The 18,770-nt window shown below is 36.4% G+C and overlaps 1 protein-coding gene across 4 annotated transcripts in view; it reads right to left on the bottom strand.

The window, feature by feature from the left end:
- The window catches only part of Strn3 (striatin 3), a 90,076-nt gene that overhangs the window by 49,991 nt on the left and 21,315 nt on the right, over positions 1 to 18,770 (bottom strand). For all 4 annotated transcript variants that reach the window (XM_020169786.2, XM_074068212.1, XM_020169797.2 and 1 more), the window contains exons 2-4: positions 7,464 to 7,567; positions 6,938 to 7,011; positions 2,161 to 2,242 (exon numbers count right to left, since the gene is read on the bottom strand). In XM_020169786.2, coding sequence (XP_020025375.1) covers positions 2,161 to 2,242; positions 6,938 to 7,011; positions 7,464 to 7,567 — 260 coding nt within the window. The remainder of the gene's footprint in view (positions 1 to 2,160; positions 2,243 to 6,937; positions 7,012 to 7,463; positions 7,568 to 18,770) is intronic.

Below are 18,770 nucleotides of genomic sequence, written 5' to 3'. Positions count from 1 at the left end.
AGGCAAATAGTTCTGCGAGACCCTATCTTGAAAAAACCTTTCACAAAAAAGGGCTGGTGGAGTGGCTCAAGGTGCAGGCCCTGAATTCAAGCCACAGTACCACAAAAAGAAGGAGGAGGGACAGCTGGGTGCTAGTGGCTCATGCCTGTAATCCTAATTACTTGGCAGGCTGAAACTGGCAGGATCAAGGTTTAGGGTCAGTGTAGGCAAATAGTTCATGAGACCCCCATCTCCAAAATAACCAGAACAAAATGGATTGGAAGTGTTGCTCAAGTGGCCTGCTTTACAAGTGCCAAGCCCTGAGTTCAAATCCCAGTTCGAAAGGAGAAAAGGAGGGTGCAATGGAGACGTGGCTCAAGTGGTAGGACATAAGCCTAGCAAGTGCGAGGCCCTGATTAAACCCCACTATCGCAAAGAAGAAAAAAAAAGGAAAAGGAAAAAAAGGCTATGAAGTCAAAGAAAAAGGTTAGTAGAGAAAGAAAACATACAATCCAGGCAATGCATAAGGCATGTATGAGAGAAATACTGTACAAATGATTTCTCTACAGTTGTCCTCAATCTTCTTAATAAGGCAAACTTCAGCCAGAGGAAACACTTCCCCTCAGTCTCTAACCTTTGGTTTGAATAGTCTTCTATAACCCAGGTAAAGACTCATGGGCAGTTATCTGATCAAGTCAGGGCAATTCTAATTTTTCTCAGAAACTGTTTGGGGCAGGGTATGGGCTGCCATGTGGAAACTACTTTTTGGGAGAACAAAATAAAGCTAACATGAAAGAGTAGACAACCAGAGAACAAGTTTCATGAGTGTTTTCACTCATGAAAGGTCCTCTTAGCTACCTGACTTTCTGACACTTGGTTATTAAGCATTTTCTGTTACTCTAATACCTTTACAATAAAAAACATCTGTTCTTCTGTTCATGTTTTAGTCACATCTAATAGTCTAGAAACTAAGGTAATGAATAAAAAGTTTAAGTACATTTACAAAAAGAAAAGTAAAAATTAAGGGAGTTCTCACCTCACAGTGTTCACATTTTCAGTGAAGGAGAACCTGAGGTGCTATGAAAGTAAGGGAGAATGGGCAGAGATGTGGCACAAATTTAAAATATCCACTGAGGACAATGGGTTATGGGGAAAGGCTTTCTGCAATGTCTGGATAGGAAACCATGAACAGGTTAATTCTGTAATTTTTCTCCAAGTTAATTAGAAGTAGAAGAACAGATAATAAAACTGAACTAAAGCTGGGGTTTTATAGGTAGGTACAGTAAAATGACCAGTGGGGGAAAAAGTGACCAATGGGCAACAGTGATAGTAGAAAAGGGTGATGCATTATTGGGTCTAATATAGAGCTGAGGAAACAGAAGTAAGTGATAACAGACAGAGGAGATAAAGAGGAAAATGAAGCAGTCAAGGACCTAAAGATCAAGGTATGATCAGAGGACAAATAACATGACAACTGAAGAGAGACAGGTGGAATACATGCCAACTGCTCAAGCTATGGAATCTGAGGTAGAGTAGTTCTGGGTATTAAGATCAAGTGTCTGACCATACTTCATGGCGTTAGAAGCATGAAGCTATCCAGCGATGAGATGTTGATTAACTGGATATTGCCCAGGGTAAAAGGACATGAGTACCAAAATTTTCAAACTATAAGGAATTTTAGAAAACTAGGTAAAAAATAAATAGGATTAGCCATGGAAGTACTTTCAACACAGCAATGAACTCAAATATCAAAAAGGTTCCACAAAAATTCAACTAAAAGAAGGATTTGGCGAGCTACTTAGGAAGTTTCAGATAATCAGATAAATTCCTTCTAGAAACCAGTCACATCCTGACTTAAAAGAGAAACCAAATTGTGAATTTTATAGTGACAGGGGTTGGAAGAGTCTAGAAGTATGAACTCTATATTGTTTCTGTTCTGGCCTTCAAGGCATCTGTCTTTTACATATTCTACCCCACAATAAAATACTTTAGAAAAAACATCACCCTCTAAAGCTCAAATGAACTGCTTTAAAAAGGTCCGAGCATCTATAGAGCAGAAAAGCAGCAATATGAAGAGCATATACCCTGTCCCCTAGAATTAAATTATTTTTTTTTCTTGTAAATTGACTAGTACTTTTATAACTAGTTTCTTAAGGAAGCTGAAAATAAACCATTACTCACTGTCTTAACAGCTGTCTGCCCTGCTTCCACGTTAACTGGCTATTCTGAGGTGCTGTGGGAGCCTCTGTGTCTTTGGTTTCTTCTAAAAATTAAGAAGAAAGTTTTACATACATTATTTCAATTCTTGAAAATATTACCAAGTTTTCTTAGGGGTAAACTCAAAAAAAAACTAAAAATTTTATACAGAACAGAAAAAATTTACTATGGGTTGCTCATTTTTAAATTTTCCCAGTAACTCAATCACTTAGGTACTTCCCCAGCCCATTTTAAAACTGGGGAAATGGAAATGTACATTATTACTATGAAGGATTAAAAAATCACGCAATGAAATGAAATGTTATTGAATTTTTTTTTTGGATACTTGAATTCTATATTATCAAATGCTTTTGAAATTGACAATTGATATCATACAAACTATTCGAATTCCATAGTTAGATGTTGGGTACATATGGCAATATTGAGTAACTTAATTTTAAATCTGTATCAGTAGGCCTTAAATCTACAACAGAAGCCTTTTTCTTATTAATTTCATTCCTTTTATTTATTTACTTACTTACTTATTACTGTGGTACTGGAACTGGAACTCAGGGCCTGAGCACTCTACCACTTGAGCCATTCCTCCAGCCCACAAAGTTCATTGTTAAAACAAAAGTTAAGCCAGAAAATAGTTCTGTTTATTTATGACAGGGTCTCACCTATGTAACCTAACTGGCCTTCAATTTACAATCCTGAGTGCTAGGATTACAGGAACCACATCTGGCTCAGAAAATAGTTTTTATAATAGGTAAAAAGACATATTTTATTCTCAGATAACCAAGTGTACGCATTTAAAAATTAAAAATAAAAGATTTTAAGTAGAAAAGCATGCTTAACATGTGCAAGGCCCTATGTTCCATCCCCAACAATGAATTAAAAATGTTTAATAAAGTATAATTTCAGTCGGGCATCTATGGCTCACGCCGCATTACCAGCTACCAGGAAGCGGAGCTCGAGAGGACCATGGTTTGAGAACAACCAGAGCAAAAAGTTAGCAAGATCCCCATCTCAACCAATAAGTAGGTAGGCACAAAGGCACATGCCTGACCCCAGCTATGTGGGATGCATAAATAGGAGGATGCTGGTTTAGACTGGCTGGGCATAAAAGCAGGACCCAATTCAAAAAAAAAAAACTAAAGGAGAAAGGGATGAGTGTGTGGCTCAAGTGGCAGAGCACCTGCCTAGCAAGCTTGAGGACCTGAGTTCAAATCCCAGTACAACCAAAAACCCAGGTGAGTTAAACTCTCAACAAATATTCCTACAGTAAAATTTAAAACTACTTTTGGCACTAATAGTATTGTAATATTTTCTCATGAATTCTCATTATTAAAATAAAGACACTATAAAGAAGAGAGGGGCTTTACATAAACCACCATACAATGTTAAAAGCTGTTAACAATGAGGAAGTAGCTCAAGTGGGAAAGCACTTGATTAGCATCTCTGAGGACCTGGGTTTTTATCTCAGTACCACAAAAAAACTGAATGGTTGTTATTAGGTTCCTAGATTCCTGGAATCACTTAATATAGCTTAAGTGTATAATATAGCCTACGTATGTAGTGTAACAGATTTTTTAATATGCCCAGGTAATCAGCAACTAGATGAAAAACATCATCAGTAACCCTAAAAGCTTTCCTTGTCCCCTCTTCCAGTCACTGGCCATTCCAAAAAGGGTATTGGGGCCGGAGATGTGGCTCAAGTGGTAGAGTGTCTGCTTCACAAGCACAAGGCTATGAGTTCAAATCCTAGTACTGCTAAAAAAAAAAAAAGCCAAAAAGGATACTGACATTACCTTGATTTCTTAAAAAGAAGTTTTTTGGGGGGGTTGCTACTGGGGTTTGAACTCAGGACCTCACTCTTGCTAGGAAGGTGCTTTACCACTTGAGCCACACCTCTAACCCTAAAACTTAATTTTTGAATGTGATATAAATATTTTCTATTTTCCATTTTGTGAGGCATTCATATTGCCAAGTTTAGTTGTAGTTTGCTCAATTTTACTGCTAAATAGCATTGCTACCCTATTTTATCACAACACATTTCTCCATTTTAATGCTGAAGGACAGTATAGTTGTTTCCAGGTTGTCACTATAAATAATGATACTATGGATGTTTTTTGTGTGGCAGTAGTGGAATTTGAACTCGGGACCTCACGTTTGCTTGGTAGTAGGCACTCTACCATTTGAGCAACACCCTTGAACCAATACTATGGACATTCTAATACAAGAGTTATGGTGAACATGTACGTAGGCCTAGCATTTGAGGCCTTGAGTTCAATCTCCTACTGTAAAAGAAAAAAACAAAAAAAAGGTTCACAGTTTAAAGCAGAATTACCAAATCATAGCACAAGGTATGTCCCCATTAATAATACTGCTAAAACACATTTAGAGCAACTTTATCAATTTATAATCCCAACATCAGTGTCTACAAATTCTGGTCACTTAGCCTTGTCAGCACTTAATACTTTTTTTTTTTTAAGCCATTCTGGTAAGTGTCTAATTGTATTCTACTGTAGTTATAGCTCGTATTTCCTCAATAACTAATAAAACTTATACATCATTACACTTTTAATGGCCATTAAGATGCCCTCTTTTATTAGGTGCCTTTTCTTCATTTTTCTATTGGATTGTCTATTTTCTAGATGTGGAGGAAAGGGAGCTATAATTTGAATACAATCTCTTTTCATAAGGATAGTTTAGGATATATGTACACAAACTATTTACAGAGGCACAAACACTTGCCTATCTTGTACTTTTGTCAAATCAATATTTTGCACATTTTTTTACATTGATTTGAAGGAATATATAAAGGCAACATTATCTCATTTCATATTTACCTTCAAATATACTTTGCTATAAATTTTAATCAACTGTGCATGGTGTAATTTTTGCCCATCCTTTTGATTTGTTTTCTACTAACCATCCTGAATAGTTTTCTACATCAGTAAAAACATTTTACTTTGTTGTTATTGTGTCTCCTATAAATACATGGTTATTCAACCAAAGTTTCTTTTCTTTTCTTTTTTTTTTTTTTTGGTGGGACTGGGGTTTGAACTCAGGGCTTCAAGCTAAGCCTTAAATATAAAGCCAACTGGGTAGCAGATATTTATCTGTTAATGATCTTGCTTTATACAAACAGTTCCACTGAGCCCAGCTGACCAATTCTGAATGGCTTAGCCTTGACTACAAAAACAATGAACAAATTTAGGGAATAAACCCTCTAGGTCCCGAAAGTGTTCTATTTTCTGAATATTCTAGCTATACTGGAAAGAAAACGAGTCAAAGAAAGATCTCTGAATCTAGTAAGTTTTTCCTGGTGAAGACACTACTATCTCCAAATACAAAAGGACTACTATAGTAAACATGCCTCAAAATATATAGCCCTTCCATTTTTCTATCATTTATTCTTTCTTTTCCAGGGAGCAAAATATAGTATTGTTTTCCAGAATCAGAATGAACATTTATAACCAGTGAAAAGCCAAAGAACACACCCCCATCCCGCTCCCCCCAACCTTAAATCTCTTGATTTCATAACATGACAACTGGAAGATATAATAAATGGTTCTGGGCTGGAGGTGTGGCTCAAGCACTGGCTTTGTGCATGCTCTGCAAAGTACAAAGCCTGGAGTTCAAACTCTAGCCCCTACCCAAAAAAAAAAAAAGGTTCTGCTGCTAAAAGTAAAAGTGGAGAAGATCAAAACAACAAATCAACTTTACGTGTATATATGGTATGTTTCTGGCAAGTCTTCAGCACTTAGTACTGCAGCAAAAACTAAATCGATTTTTTAAATGAACTGTAATAACTCTCTAAACAAATCCATACGCTTTATTTTCCTACTATACATGCTTTGACTTTATTAAGTAGGGAAGAAAAACTACAGAACAAAACTTGCATACCCAAATAAAGAGCTCATTTTTTTCTTCCTTAGTAGCCAGTATCCAAGAACAGCATAGGCTCTGACTACAGTATCAAAAATATATGTAACTAAATTCTAGATACACCTAAGAAATAAGAAACTGCTAGTAATATTCCTAAATCCTGCATAACAGAAATGAAAATATTCTTTGCCCTTTTAGACTCTTCAAACTGAAACCACATGGAGTCCTACAATTAACATTAAACTGTTAGCTCTTTCCTATATCCACTCCTCTCTCTTAGCTGCCTAATTACTGATTAGAACAATTCTCATAAAAGGCAACTGGAGATAATTTTTACCTCTTCTCTGACCCTTATTCGGCTGCTTCTACACAAATTTAGTCAAATTCCCAATATTTTAGTACTAAAATGAGGTAATTAGAACTCTAGATATAGGATTTTTTTTTTTTTTTTGGTGGTACTGAAGTTTGAACTCTGCTTCACGCTTGCTCATGCAGTGGTCTACCACTTAAGCCACTCAGCCAGCCCTAAAAAGGACTTTTTAGAAAATAAAAAAATAAACTTATAAAAGGGATGAAAACTGCTTACAGGCAGAAAACTAATTATTTCAGTACGTTCCAGTTCTAATTATGACCAAAAATGTACCCATAGTTTTATACAGATTTCAATCAAGGAAAACAGGAGTAGTAACCTCGGAATTTACATAGGTGAAATTATTTATTTTTATTTGTTTACTGTTTTCCCCAAATTCTAGACAGTTGATTATAGTAAATCATCTAACACTACCTCAAAGCAAAATGAAGATAAAGAGAACATGTCTATTACATGAAAATGAGGTTAAAAACAAAAGTAACAGAAGAATCAAGTTACCTGATTCAAAGGTTGGCATTTTCAATTCACCTTGGTTCAGTTCTGTGCCATACTTTAATTTATGATATTTTGCTCTAAAAATTAATAAATTAGTAAAAGAATTATTTCCTTTTCTACAGTTATGTGACTACTGCTATACATTACTCCAAATAAAAAAAAAACCATGAATGTCTTCTTTAAAGTTCATTTGCTAAAAGCAATGAAGAACATAATGTTGTAAAAGAAAAAAAAATAGCAAACTACCCAAGTAACAAATACATTCAGTGAAGATAAATTTTCCCTGGTGTTTAAGAGAAAAAAAGCATCCAAAACTTAAGATTCTATAACAAAATACATTATTTCAATTTAAAACAGATTAACTATTTTAATCTCCTTTTATTTTCTTTTCCTATATATGAATCAAACAAAAGTATCTTTCATTTGGGGAAAGTTTTATGCTTTTCATAAAGCTTTCAAATAAACTGTACAATAGTAAAATGGTAACACTGTTCTATTTTATTCATACAAAGAAATGAGATATACATACCTTTCTTGTTTTAATGCATACTCTAACATCTTTATTCTTCTTACTAAATCTTTCTTCAAATTCTCTTGACCTTTTCTTTCTCCTTGTAAAAATGCTATCCGTGCCTTAGAAAAATAAAAGATACATTTCATTTTTTTCTTAACGACATAGGGAACTAAAAAAGGGAAAGCAATAAATGCAAACTGCTTCATTTTTATCCAACAAGATTTAAAATTCACAGAAATGCTCAACCAGACTTTCTGTTGGGCAACAGAGCCACTCCAAAAATAAAGGTAACTATAAATCAGCTATTTGCTTATCACCATTTAGGGTCCCTAATAATATTAGTATTTAATCTTCTCATACCATTAAAGGAAATTGTATACACAAAAGTTATACTTAATGTCTAACACAACAGTCAGAAGGAACTGAGATTATATTCACAAAATATATTTCACAAAAATGAGATATTAGTTATTTCAAAAAATAGCAACATTATCTTAAAAGCATCTTCCCTGAACTACTTAGGAATATATTTTCCATTCTACTACCTCACTCCAAATTATGTTCCAATTCTTAAAAACAATAATACTACAGTAGTTGCAAACAGCTGAAAACATATTATAAAAGCAAAAAACTAACTTATAAACATTTTTATCTATCCAATTGCAGTTGATAATTCAGGGCAATAAACCTTACTGTTGATCTTCAAGATATCTTTTTCCTGCTCATTTCATATATCACCTGAATTTATTCAATAGTAAGCACATGATTATCCTATGAGAATTACTTGATATTTGTTGACATTTGGTGGCAAATACTTCAACTGCAAGACCACTAGAGGTCACCAGCACAAAACTTTCAGCACTGATTCAACCAGGATCAGCCTAAACTTGATTCACATTTCCCTTTCTAAAATAACATCTTGGATACAACAAAGAAATAAATCACTTTACTAAATGTATATTATTACAAGATTTTCTTTTACCTTAACCAAACTATTTAACCAAAGGCTAACATTAAACATAAGTAGGTTGTTTTTAATGATTTAAAAACAGTCGTTAGCACTTACTGAAGAACTAAGAAATACTTAGAAACATCATTAAGGAGTTAACATTTCAGAATTTAAAAAAAATTCTTAAATACTTTAGGTTTGGAAGCAACTTAAAAGAAAACACAGATTACAGCAATTAATGGTAAATTAATGATTCTAAGCAATGGTTCTCAAAGGTTCTCAAGCAATGTCAGTATCTTCCTTCCCTCAGTGGTCAAATAAAATTATACATGTCAATGGAAGAACCTAAATACTGGAAGTTAAGCAAGATTGAGGTGTAAATAATTTTAAAGAGTTGGGTGCCGGTGGCTCATGCCTGTAATCCTAGCTACTCAGGAGGCAGCAATCAGGAGCAATCTCAGTTTGAAGCCAGCACGAGACCTTATCTCGGAAAAAACCCAACACAAAAAAAGAGCTGTTGAAATGACTCAAGTAGTAGAGTGCCTGCCTCGCAAGCTTGATAGTCCTGAATTCAAACCCCAGTGCTGCTTAAACAAATAAATAATTTTAAGAGAGTAAGGTGAAACACTGACATTTTATACAATGCAAACAATACTCCCCAAAATGGTATTACACAAAGGACTCAAAGCTTAACTATCAGGTTCACCAGGGAGCTTACAATTTTTTTCTTAAATACACACATACCCCATAATTCAGTGTGTTGAAGCAGAACACATAAACCTTTGCGTAATTAATCATCTAGTAATACAGTCAAGTCCCCAACTGATCAGGAAGCACACTCAAATTCTTGTCTTTTCAAGGAAGATAAACAAAAAGCTTGCTTAGACTAGCTTGTAAAATTTTTCTTTAAATAGTATCTTCCTACCGATGGGAAGAATTCTAGGGAAAAGATAAACACTAACAATATACTACAGTATCCAGAGCAAATAAAATTTGTATCTTATTTTTACTCCTTGTATTTATAACACAGCCTTAAAACAAGGGTTAATAAATTATGAAAATGCTATCACTACTTCCTAAAATCCCAGTATCATTGTACATGGCAATAATTGGTTTAAAGCATACAGAATTTTCTCTTTTTTCTTTTCTTTTTTTTCAGATACAGTTGCACTCAAACTACAGATCCTCCCACCTTGGCTTCTTGAGTGTTAGGACTGCAGAAACTCACCTCCATGGCCTACTGAATTTCAATTTTTTTAACTTGCAACTCTGTATTCAGTAAATTCTCATTCATCTGGCACTTGAAGGCATTAAGCCACAGATAAGCCTATTTTCCATAAATATAGCAAGTACACTCCTTTAAGGTATGAAATAAGCCATTTTTAATGATGTTCTCTAAAAACACATTTCCTGACATTCTTCATCTTTTAAATCTATATAAGCATTATATACAAGTTCTTAAGAATGATGAAATACTGCAAAAGCCAGGAGCATGGTACTACGGCACTAATTCAGAATCTGCAAAATGATGGAACTACACTCTATGCTGCACAGAACCACTGTGCCTATCAAAAGTCCACACTTATTACAACAGTCTACCAATTTTAAGTTTTCCTGCTCTCTTTAGATTTGTTATCCACACTATTGAGGCATGGACAATACACTTCCCTATTCCCCCTAATCATTTTTGCAGAAAGCTGGAAATCCAAATTATGCCTAAACTAAGCATAAATGGACTCCACTACCTGTTTGTACACTTCTGAAAAGAGAATGAAATTCTTTTGGGGCAGGGATCATACTGGGGTTTGAACTCAGGGCTTTACACTTGCTAGGCAGGTGCTCTACCACTTGAGCCAGGCCTCCAGGCCAAGAATGAAATTATTTTTAGACTACAGTAAAGTATAAAATTTTTAAATGCTCTCACTTTTCAATATTTGTTTTGTTTTTACTGATTCTTTGGGGTGAAGCTAATGATGAAAATGTTGACTAAATTAAACATCACTATCATATCAATAACAGTTTCCACAGCACTTTAGACTTTGTTTTAGCAGTAATGGGGTTTGAACTCATGGCTTCATGCATGCTAGTCAGGCACTCTACCACTTGAGCCACACCACGAGCCCCTTCACAGAACTTTAGGATCAGAAGGAAAAAAGTTCTTGAAGAAGGCAGACATAGCCTTAAAACTGTTTCTTGGAAACTGGGGGTTGAACTCAGGAACTCATACTTGTTAGGCAGGCACTCTACCACTTGAGCCATGTCTCTAGCCCCTTTTGCATTGGGTATTTTTGAGAGGATCTTGCTTTATGTCTGGCAGCCAGGACCAGGAACCTAGCATTTGTGCTTCCCCAGTAGCTGAGATGAGGTACATGCCACCGCACTCAGCCATTGGTTGAGATGGGGGTCTTACAAACTTTTTGCCCAAGCTGACTTCAAACTGTGAAGCTCCTGATCTCTGCCTCCCAAATGGCTACAATTACAGGCTTGAGCCACCAAGTCCAGCCTCTTAAAATCTTTTTTAACCCCAAAAGATACTTCAAATTTTATAATAAAAATAAGATTACAGAAGGTGAGGCACAGTGAGGAGGCGGGTGGCAGGGAAAAAAATAAAATAAGATTACAAAAACCAATTATATAAGAAAGTTTTTAAAAAGCTTGGATTCATTCATTCTTTCTCAAAAGTATAGTTAGAATCAACAATTAAGGCAATTACTTAGCAAGTAAACTACCTAAAAATTATTACTGTTAGTATTAGAAAAAAGACATTCAGCAATGTGGTGTGTGTGGTTTTTACTTGTACAGGTCATATTCCTTTTCCAAGGACCTTGAGACCAGCTTTTATTCTAGAAATCATAACTATACTGTATATACCACATACAGTATTATGTAACATCTCATTTAATGCGAATTGGGGCAGTAACACAAACGCATTCATATTTAGCCAAAAATTTGTATGTTTTTAATACGTGTGCTAAATAAAGAATATTATAATCTTGTCACTTCAGGTTAAGGTTTCCGACACTCAATGCTTCACAGAAATCTTTTAATTTTCAGAAATTTTTGTATTTCAGGATTGAAAAGAGGAATGAGTAACAACTATCAAGTATTTGTCAAGTATGTTTGCAAGTCAAACACTAAGTATTTAAGCTTACTGACTCAAGCCTCACAATCCTATGAGTTGGTATTTTCCCTACAAAGTAACCTTTCTTTCTTTTCACAAGAGCATGGGAGGCACTAAGATATGAATCCAAGTAACATTACTCTGGAGTGCACTCTATTGCTCTCAAGAATGGGAAGAGAAAATCAGCTAGAAAGCAAGGGCAGACATACAGGAGTTGACAATTTCATGATTTTTCCTATTACTCCCACACCTAAAGCCAGTATGTCTTTAGGTGTGAAGACATACTGGCTTTAATTCAGAAGTGAAGCCATGTAACTTCACTTCTGAATTAACAAACCAGCCTCTAGGCAGCATAACAAAACTATCTGAATTAAAAAAGCATAGTGAAAATTATTTGCCAGCTCAATTTCTAAGAAAATTGGATTATTAAGCCAAACCAGTAGTCCTCATTTTGCCATTAGTTAAATTAAGACAAATGTCACCAGAATGTAAGCTCATAATAAGCCATTCTGAAAAATAGTGTCTCTGATTTGACCCCAAACCAGCAAAGGTGTTTCAAGATATCCTAAGCTTTCACTCTCAGGAAATTCCATGATCTCTTCCCACAAAAATGGCCTATAAAGGCGGACAGCTGTGGCTCCATGCATGTAATCCTAACTACTTGGAAGGCTGAGGATTGAGGTTCGAGGCCGGGCCAGGTAAACAGTTCACGAGACCGCCCCCCCCCCCCCGCCCCCGCCGGCAAAAAAAAACTAACCAGAACAAAATGGACTGAGGATGTAGCTCAAGCGGTAAAGCACTTGCTTTGCAAGCACGAAGTTCCACCAAAAACAACAACAAAAAAACCCTATAGAAAGCTTAAATGTACTCCTTTTCATGAAACATTCTCAGTTAAGAGTTTAAAACTTAGCTGTTAACAAGTCCCACAATTGTAGCTCCCACAATTTTGACACTAGGAAATTTTAACAGCTTCAGTTTTGCACCCCTTTAGAAGTAATGGACATTTAATGATCAGAAAAGATGAGAGCAACAGGCATCTAGAAAATTCCTGATGCATGCTAGGCAAGCACTCTACCACTGTCCTACATTATAGCCTTCTTTTTTCACTTTATTTTTAAAATAGATCCTCCCTCAATTGCCTAGGCTGGTCTTCAATCTGAGATCCTCCTGCCTCAACCTCTCAAGGAGCTGGGATTTCAGATGTGTACCACCACACCTGGGTTGGTGCTTAAGATGGAGTCTCACTAACTTTTTGCCCCAATTGACTTTGAACTGTGATCCTCCCAAACTTCACCTCCTGAGTAGCTGAGATTACATGCATGAGCCATTGTGCCCAGCTAAATCCTACCTATTTTAAAGACCTAGCTCTTAAAATTTCATTTCATTAAAGCGTCTTCAGATAGCCCTCCAACCCCTCTCCAAGCTCTCTACCATAAGCAACCTCTCAAGAATTCTCAGTTCTAACCACCAAATGGGAAACCTAGGGAAAGAAAAAAAATCATCTTTCTAAGAAAAGGTAGAAGGCATAAGACCCCTTTTCCATGGGCTGGAGTGTGGCTCAAGAACACATAAAAAGCTCAAGGCCCTGTGTTCAAACCCTCATACCAAAAAAAAAAAAAACAAAACCAAGCTGGTGATGGTAGCTCACACTTGTAATCCTAGCTACTCAGGAGGCAGAGAGCAGGAGGATCAAGGTTCAAAGCCACCCCAGGCAACAGTTTGTAAGATCGCATCTGGGAAAAACACCATCGTGAAAAAAGGGCTAGCGGAATGACTCAAGTGGTAGAATGTCTGCCTAGCAATCATGAGGCCTTGAGTTCAAACCCCAATGTTGCCAAAAAAAAAGCCAAAAACTTTCCTTTTCTTCCCTTTTACCTTCCTTTAAAAAAAACACGCAGCGTTAAGAGTCCAGCCATAATCCCAGCTACTCTGGAAGTGAAGGCAGGAGAATCCCAAGTTCCAGGCCAGCCCAGGAAAAGGTAGCACAAAAAGTAGGGCAGGGAGAGTTGGGGACATAGCTCAAATGGCAGTGTGTTTGCTTAGAATGTGCAAGGCCCTGGATTCAACTCCAGTACCAACAACAAACAAACAATAACAACACATTTTTAAAAATCTCATGCATAAGGCTTCACGGGACAGATCCATGGAGAGATAAGTGTGCTTCTAAAATACTAACAATAACCAGGGCTGGGCTAGTGGTATGGCTCAATGGAGATAATATAGCACCAGCCTAGCAAGCTCAAAGCCCTGAGCTCAAACCCCAGTACTGCAGCAGCAGCAGCAGCAGCAGCAGCAGCAGCAGCAGCAACAGCAGCAACAGCAGCAACAGCAGCAACAGAGCAGATCCAGAGGAAGAAGAAAAACACTGCTGAGTACCTCTAGACTGCTCTAGGATCAAAAGAAAATTAAGAAGAACAATACTTTTATTTACATTATCTAGCCCGCTCACCAGGATAGATCTAGTTTTACTTCAGAATTATGTACATTTGACTGAAATATTTTCAGGAACCCAAGCATTTCTAAGGAAATACCTAGAAAGTACCTAGATAGTAGCTGGAAATACCTAGATAGTAGCTAGATAAATTCGCAAGCAAGAAGTACTTGACCTAACCTAAAAAAGACAATAAACCTTTTACCTAGTTCTTGTAAAATAATTTTGCATCTTGCTTAGTGTACATGCCCACTAAATATCTGTTGAATAAATGTTTCCCTAAATCTAGGAAATAAACAGAAAAAAGTACAGTTCATTCTGACTCATACCTACTTTGATGTACTGTAGCCCCACTCCTAACTTGAAGGTAATGACATTTTTCTTTTTCAGTAGTGAACTGTGGTACTTTGTCAACACAAATTTAGGATGTCATCCCCCTGCACGGCCATGAAGGACCTTGAGGGTTGTATAAGAAATTGGGAGTGGCCAAATACCAGTGGCTCACACCTGTAATCCTACCTACTCAGGAGGCAGATCAGGAGGATCACAGCTCTAATCTAGGCAGGGAAAATAGTTCATGAGACCCTATCTCGTAAAACCTATCACAGAAAAGGGCTGGTAGAGTGACTCAAGGTGTAGGCCCTGAGTTCAAATCCCAGTACTACAAAAAAAGAAAAAAAAAACCCACACAGAATTTGTAGCTAGATGGTAGATTCCAACTCATAACTTCAATTCTAATGCTTAGAATTGTATGACTTTGGGCAAACTACCTTAGTTTCCTCACCTGTAAACTGGAAATGATGGTATTAATGCTAATTTTCAAGCCACACTAAGAAACAGAAATAAAGCTCACAGAACATGAACAACTATGTCATCCAATTCTGAGATATGGATCTGGGATAGGACAAAAGGCTATATAAACTCAAGAGAGAGTTTATATACATATTTTGTTTTAAAGAAAATCCTGTAAAATACCATGGTTCTTAATAAATACAATAAATGAAGTTTTATCACATGAAGAGAAATATCAGCACACCTGAGTGGAGTGTTAGTTGTTCTATAGCTGAGTCTGTCTAGGGTAGGCACTATGACTTTTAAGAGACAGCACAGATTTGATATTCAAAGACTGGGGTGGGGGGGGGCTCCTAGGACTTACAGTGTATATAAAGGGTGACAGAAAATGTGACCAGACTCCATCTGTAACATCTAGTAATGTTCCATCTGTAACATTACTAGAAAAGGAAGTAAGCAGAACATAGTATTAAGATAATTATGACTTAGTTTACCTCATACTGATATAAAAAAAGAGAAGATACAACCTAGTCATCAGCTATTTCAGTGGTAGGCTGGAAATATTCCTGGGTTCTATTTTCAACTTCTGTTGACCAGGTATGAGTGTATCATTTAACCTAACATTCTCATTAGTTAGGAGTTGATGCAGAATAGGACAAAATAAGAGAAAGTCTCCTCCTCTATTAGATTTTAAACTACCTGAATAAAAGAACTGTGTTCAACTTGATAACACCCAGAGGTCCCTCCCTATGTATGCTAGAAATGCAAGTTTGGTTAAATATCAGTAATGACATTTATTCTTTCAACAATTATTTACTGAGTGCCTCCTATGACCAAGACTCTGGGGATACAATGATATACAACAATACACAAAGCCAAGACAATCCCTACTCTTACAGCAATTGTAGCCTACTGAATAGAGACAATAAATAGATATGCCATGTATCTTAATAAACATTATAATAAAGGATGTTTACCACATAGTAGGAATAGCTAATTTATACTTGTAGGCTCCAAGATGTCTCCCAAAGGAAATAATAGCTAAACTTTGATCTGAAGAGTAGAAGTCAGATCAAACGGGAAAAGAAAGGGTTACACTAAACCTCTAACTAAACGAATGGCTACAACTTCAGTGAGAGAGAGCTTTGCAGGGAGAGAAAAGATAGAAAGGAGATGTAACTGGAAGGTTAGCAGAAGCTAGATCATAAAATGCCTTAATATAAAATATAAGCAGGTTCAACAAAATTGGAGAAAAGGGCAGAACAGGTTCTGCCTGGAAGCGAGGCGGGGTGGGAGAGAGGGGGAGGGGGAAGGGGGGAGAAATGGCCCAAACAATGTATGCGCATATGAATAAATGAAAAAAAAGTAATAATAAAAAAAATTACAAGAATATATCAGCAAGGTATGGTGGTGCATAACTGTAATCCCAGCCACCCAGGAAGTGATCAGGAGGATCATGGTTCAAGACCAATCTGGTCAAAAAAGTTAAGAGAGATACTATAACAACAAATAAGCTAGGCATGATAGCTCACAAAGGTAGAAGGATCAGGATCCCATGCCAGGCCCAGGCAAAAACACCAGACCCTATCCAAACAGTAAAACAGAAAGGACTAGGGGCATGGATCAACAGGTAGAGAGCGCCTGCCTAGCAAGCAATGAGACTGAGTTCAAACCCCAGGATCGCCATTATAATAAATATCAATTAAAAATCTCTATTTTAGTTTTCAGTCCACATATGGCCATTTAAAATGTTAATGGAGAATCCTTTTGGACATTCTCAAACATAACAGTAGAGGTAACAGTGTATGCTAAAACTAACAAAAAAATCCCCAAATACCGCAATTTAAAAATGCCAATGAACTTGAACAGATATTTTTCCAATAATATGCAAATGACTAACAAGCTTACAAAAAGATGCTCAACATCACTAATCAGGAAAATACAAATCAAAACTATAATAAAGCAGTTCGGAGTGGCACACACCTGTAATCTCAGCATTCAGGAGGCAGAAGTGGGAGGATCTGAGCTCAAAGCCAATCCAGGCAAAGTTATCAAGAACCTATCTCAAAAACAAAATATAAACAAAAGGGCTGGTGCCATGGCTCAAGAGGTAGAGCATTTGCCTAGCATGCAAGAGGTCCTGGGTCCATCTCTCAGTATCACAAAGAAAAAAAAGTACTACTTGAATATAAATGCAAATTCTCATCCCAGAGTAAAGTAACAGTTATGACACAGATAATCTACAATATATTTAAAATAATCTACCACTGACACCACAATACTATTTTCTTTAAATTCTAGAACACTTGTAGACCTCATTCTAAAATCTCACTTATTGTATGATTCTGTCTGCAAACAGTAAAGTTTCTATTAACCAGCAAATCACAACAGTCATTTGGAAAAGTTTTCAAAGTTAACTATGGAATCATCTTCCAGGAAGGTCAAAAATAAATCAAATTCTTCTGTCCAAAATGATGTAACTCCAGAAGCTGACTACGACGGCTTACCGTTACTGAAGCAACTGCATTTTAACATTGCTCTAAAGAGCAGTAAGATTATTTATAAAGGTCATTAAAAGAAAAAAAAAAAACAAAAAAATCCCTCAATTCTTCAATTTCAGAACTCTAACACTCTCTTCTTAGGAATTACAGGAAATTAAAGAATAAGATATTGATAAAAGGACACAAGCTTGGATGCTGAGATATATATTCTAAACTTTACTTGTCACTAACTTTATAATCCTTCTGTCTTGTTCTCAGCTTCCTCAGTTGTCAAATGAGGGCTGAATTAGGTGTCTTTTTAAGATTTGCTAGCTATAAGTTTCAATCCCTATTGTTATGATTTTTAGGACTCTATGATGGCATTTCAAGTACTAAAATGGTTAACTAATTATTTACACACATCAAAACAAAACCTGTTTTTTAAAAATGCCTTAAGTTATTTATCTTATTAGTAAAAATGTACAGAAGTTGAGAATTGTTTTAGTTTTCTCATGAGAAAAACTAATTCATTAAAAAAAGATCACCACAATTTTTTTAAAGTAAATCATAATTAGAAATCACAGGAGGCTACATGTCACAGATACTGAGATGTACTGTCCACATCTCCCTCCTGAAGTGACAGATTTATTGTCCAGCTGCTGAGTGCTACTGGAAAACAGCCCTCAGCTGTCCACTCTCTTTAGGAATTGCCTCAGCTAAACTGAGTTGCCTTCCCAAGTGGCCCTCATCCAATGACTGGTCAAAACCAGGGCCATAACGGCCTACCCCATCCCCCAACTTAGGACAACTATGACAACTATGCCAGCTGCAGAGTTCCCAAATGGGGTCAACTGAGCACTCTGTCCGTACTGCATTGCAGCCCAATTTATACCTTCTGCTTTGCTTCCTTTCACAGATACAGATTCTAAGCTCATTCCTTAGTAGACTTCCTACGTACTAACTGCTGCCTCAGTTAACTTCCTAAAAGTCCCAACTTGTAACCACGGTGACAGGATGGTATAAAAAAAGCAGGTTTTAGGAGTGTCTACTCCATTTCTTGCATGAGGAACAATGAATGTTTCTCCCTTTTTTTCTGATTTTTATTCTGCTATGCTACATTCCCTTTCTATTAAACTTTACTATTTCTTTTACTACAAAAAAAATAAGGTTTTAAAATGAAGTTGTGGAATTAGGTCATCATCCACCTAGCCACTCAGCTACCAATGAAAACCTCCCCCCATCACTGGTGGTTAGAACACAGAGCCTCTAGCACAAAGTGGCACTGCAATTAATAAAACTTTCACTTGTGGTAAACCAAGTAGTTTTCCAGTGGAAGGGAATGCAAAGTAGGCAAATTTTTTCTATAAAGGGACACATAGTAAAATATCTTACTTGGGTTTTGTGCCATTTCATAGTCTTTTTTTAATCGTTTTTCTTTGATTCACAACTCTTTAAAAATAGGCCACATAAAAACACAAGGTTTGGGCTGATTTGGCCTGTAAGCAATATTTGGCAATCTTTTCAGTACAATAGAGCAGGCATTTTTGAA

Source organism: Castor canadensis, chromosome 3 (genome assembly GCF_047511655.1).
Source record: "Castor canadensis chromosome 3, mCasCan1.hap1v2, whole genome shotgun sequence".
Classification (NCBI taxonomy): domain Eukaryota; kingdom Metazoa; phylum Chordata; class Mammalia; order Rodentia; family Castoridae; genus Castor; species Castor canadensis.
Note: the sequence above shows the minus strand (reverse complement) of the source record. Positions and strands in the feature narration are given on the sequence as shown.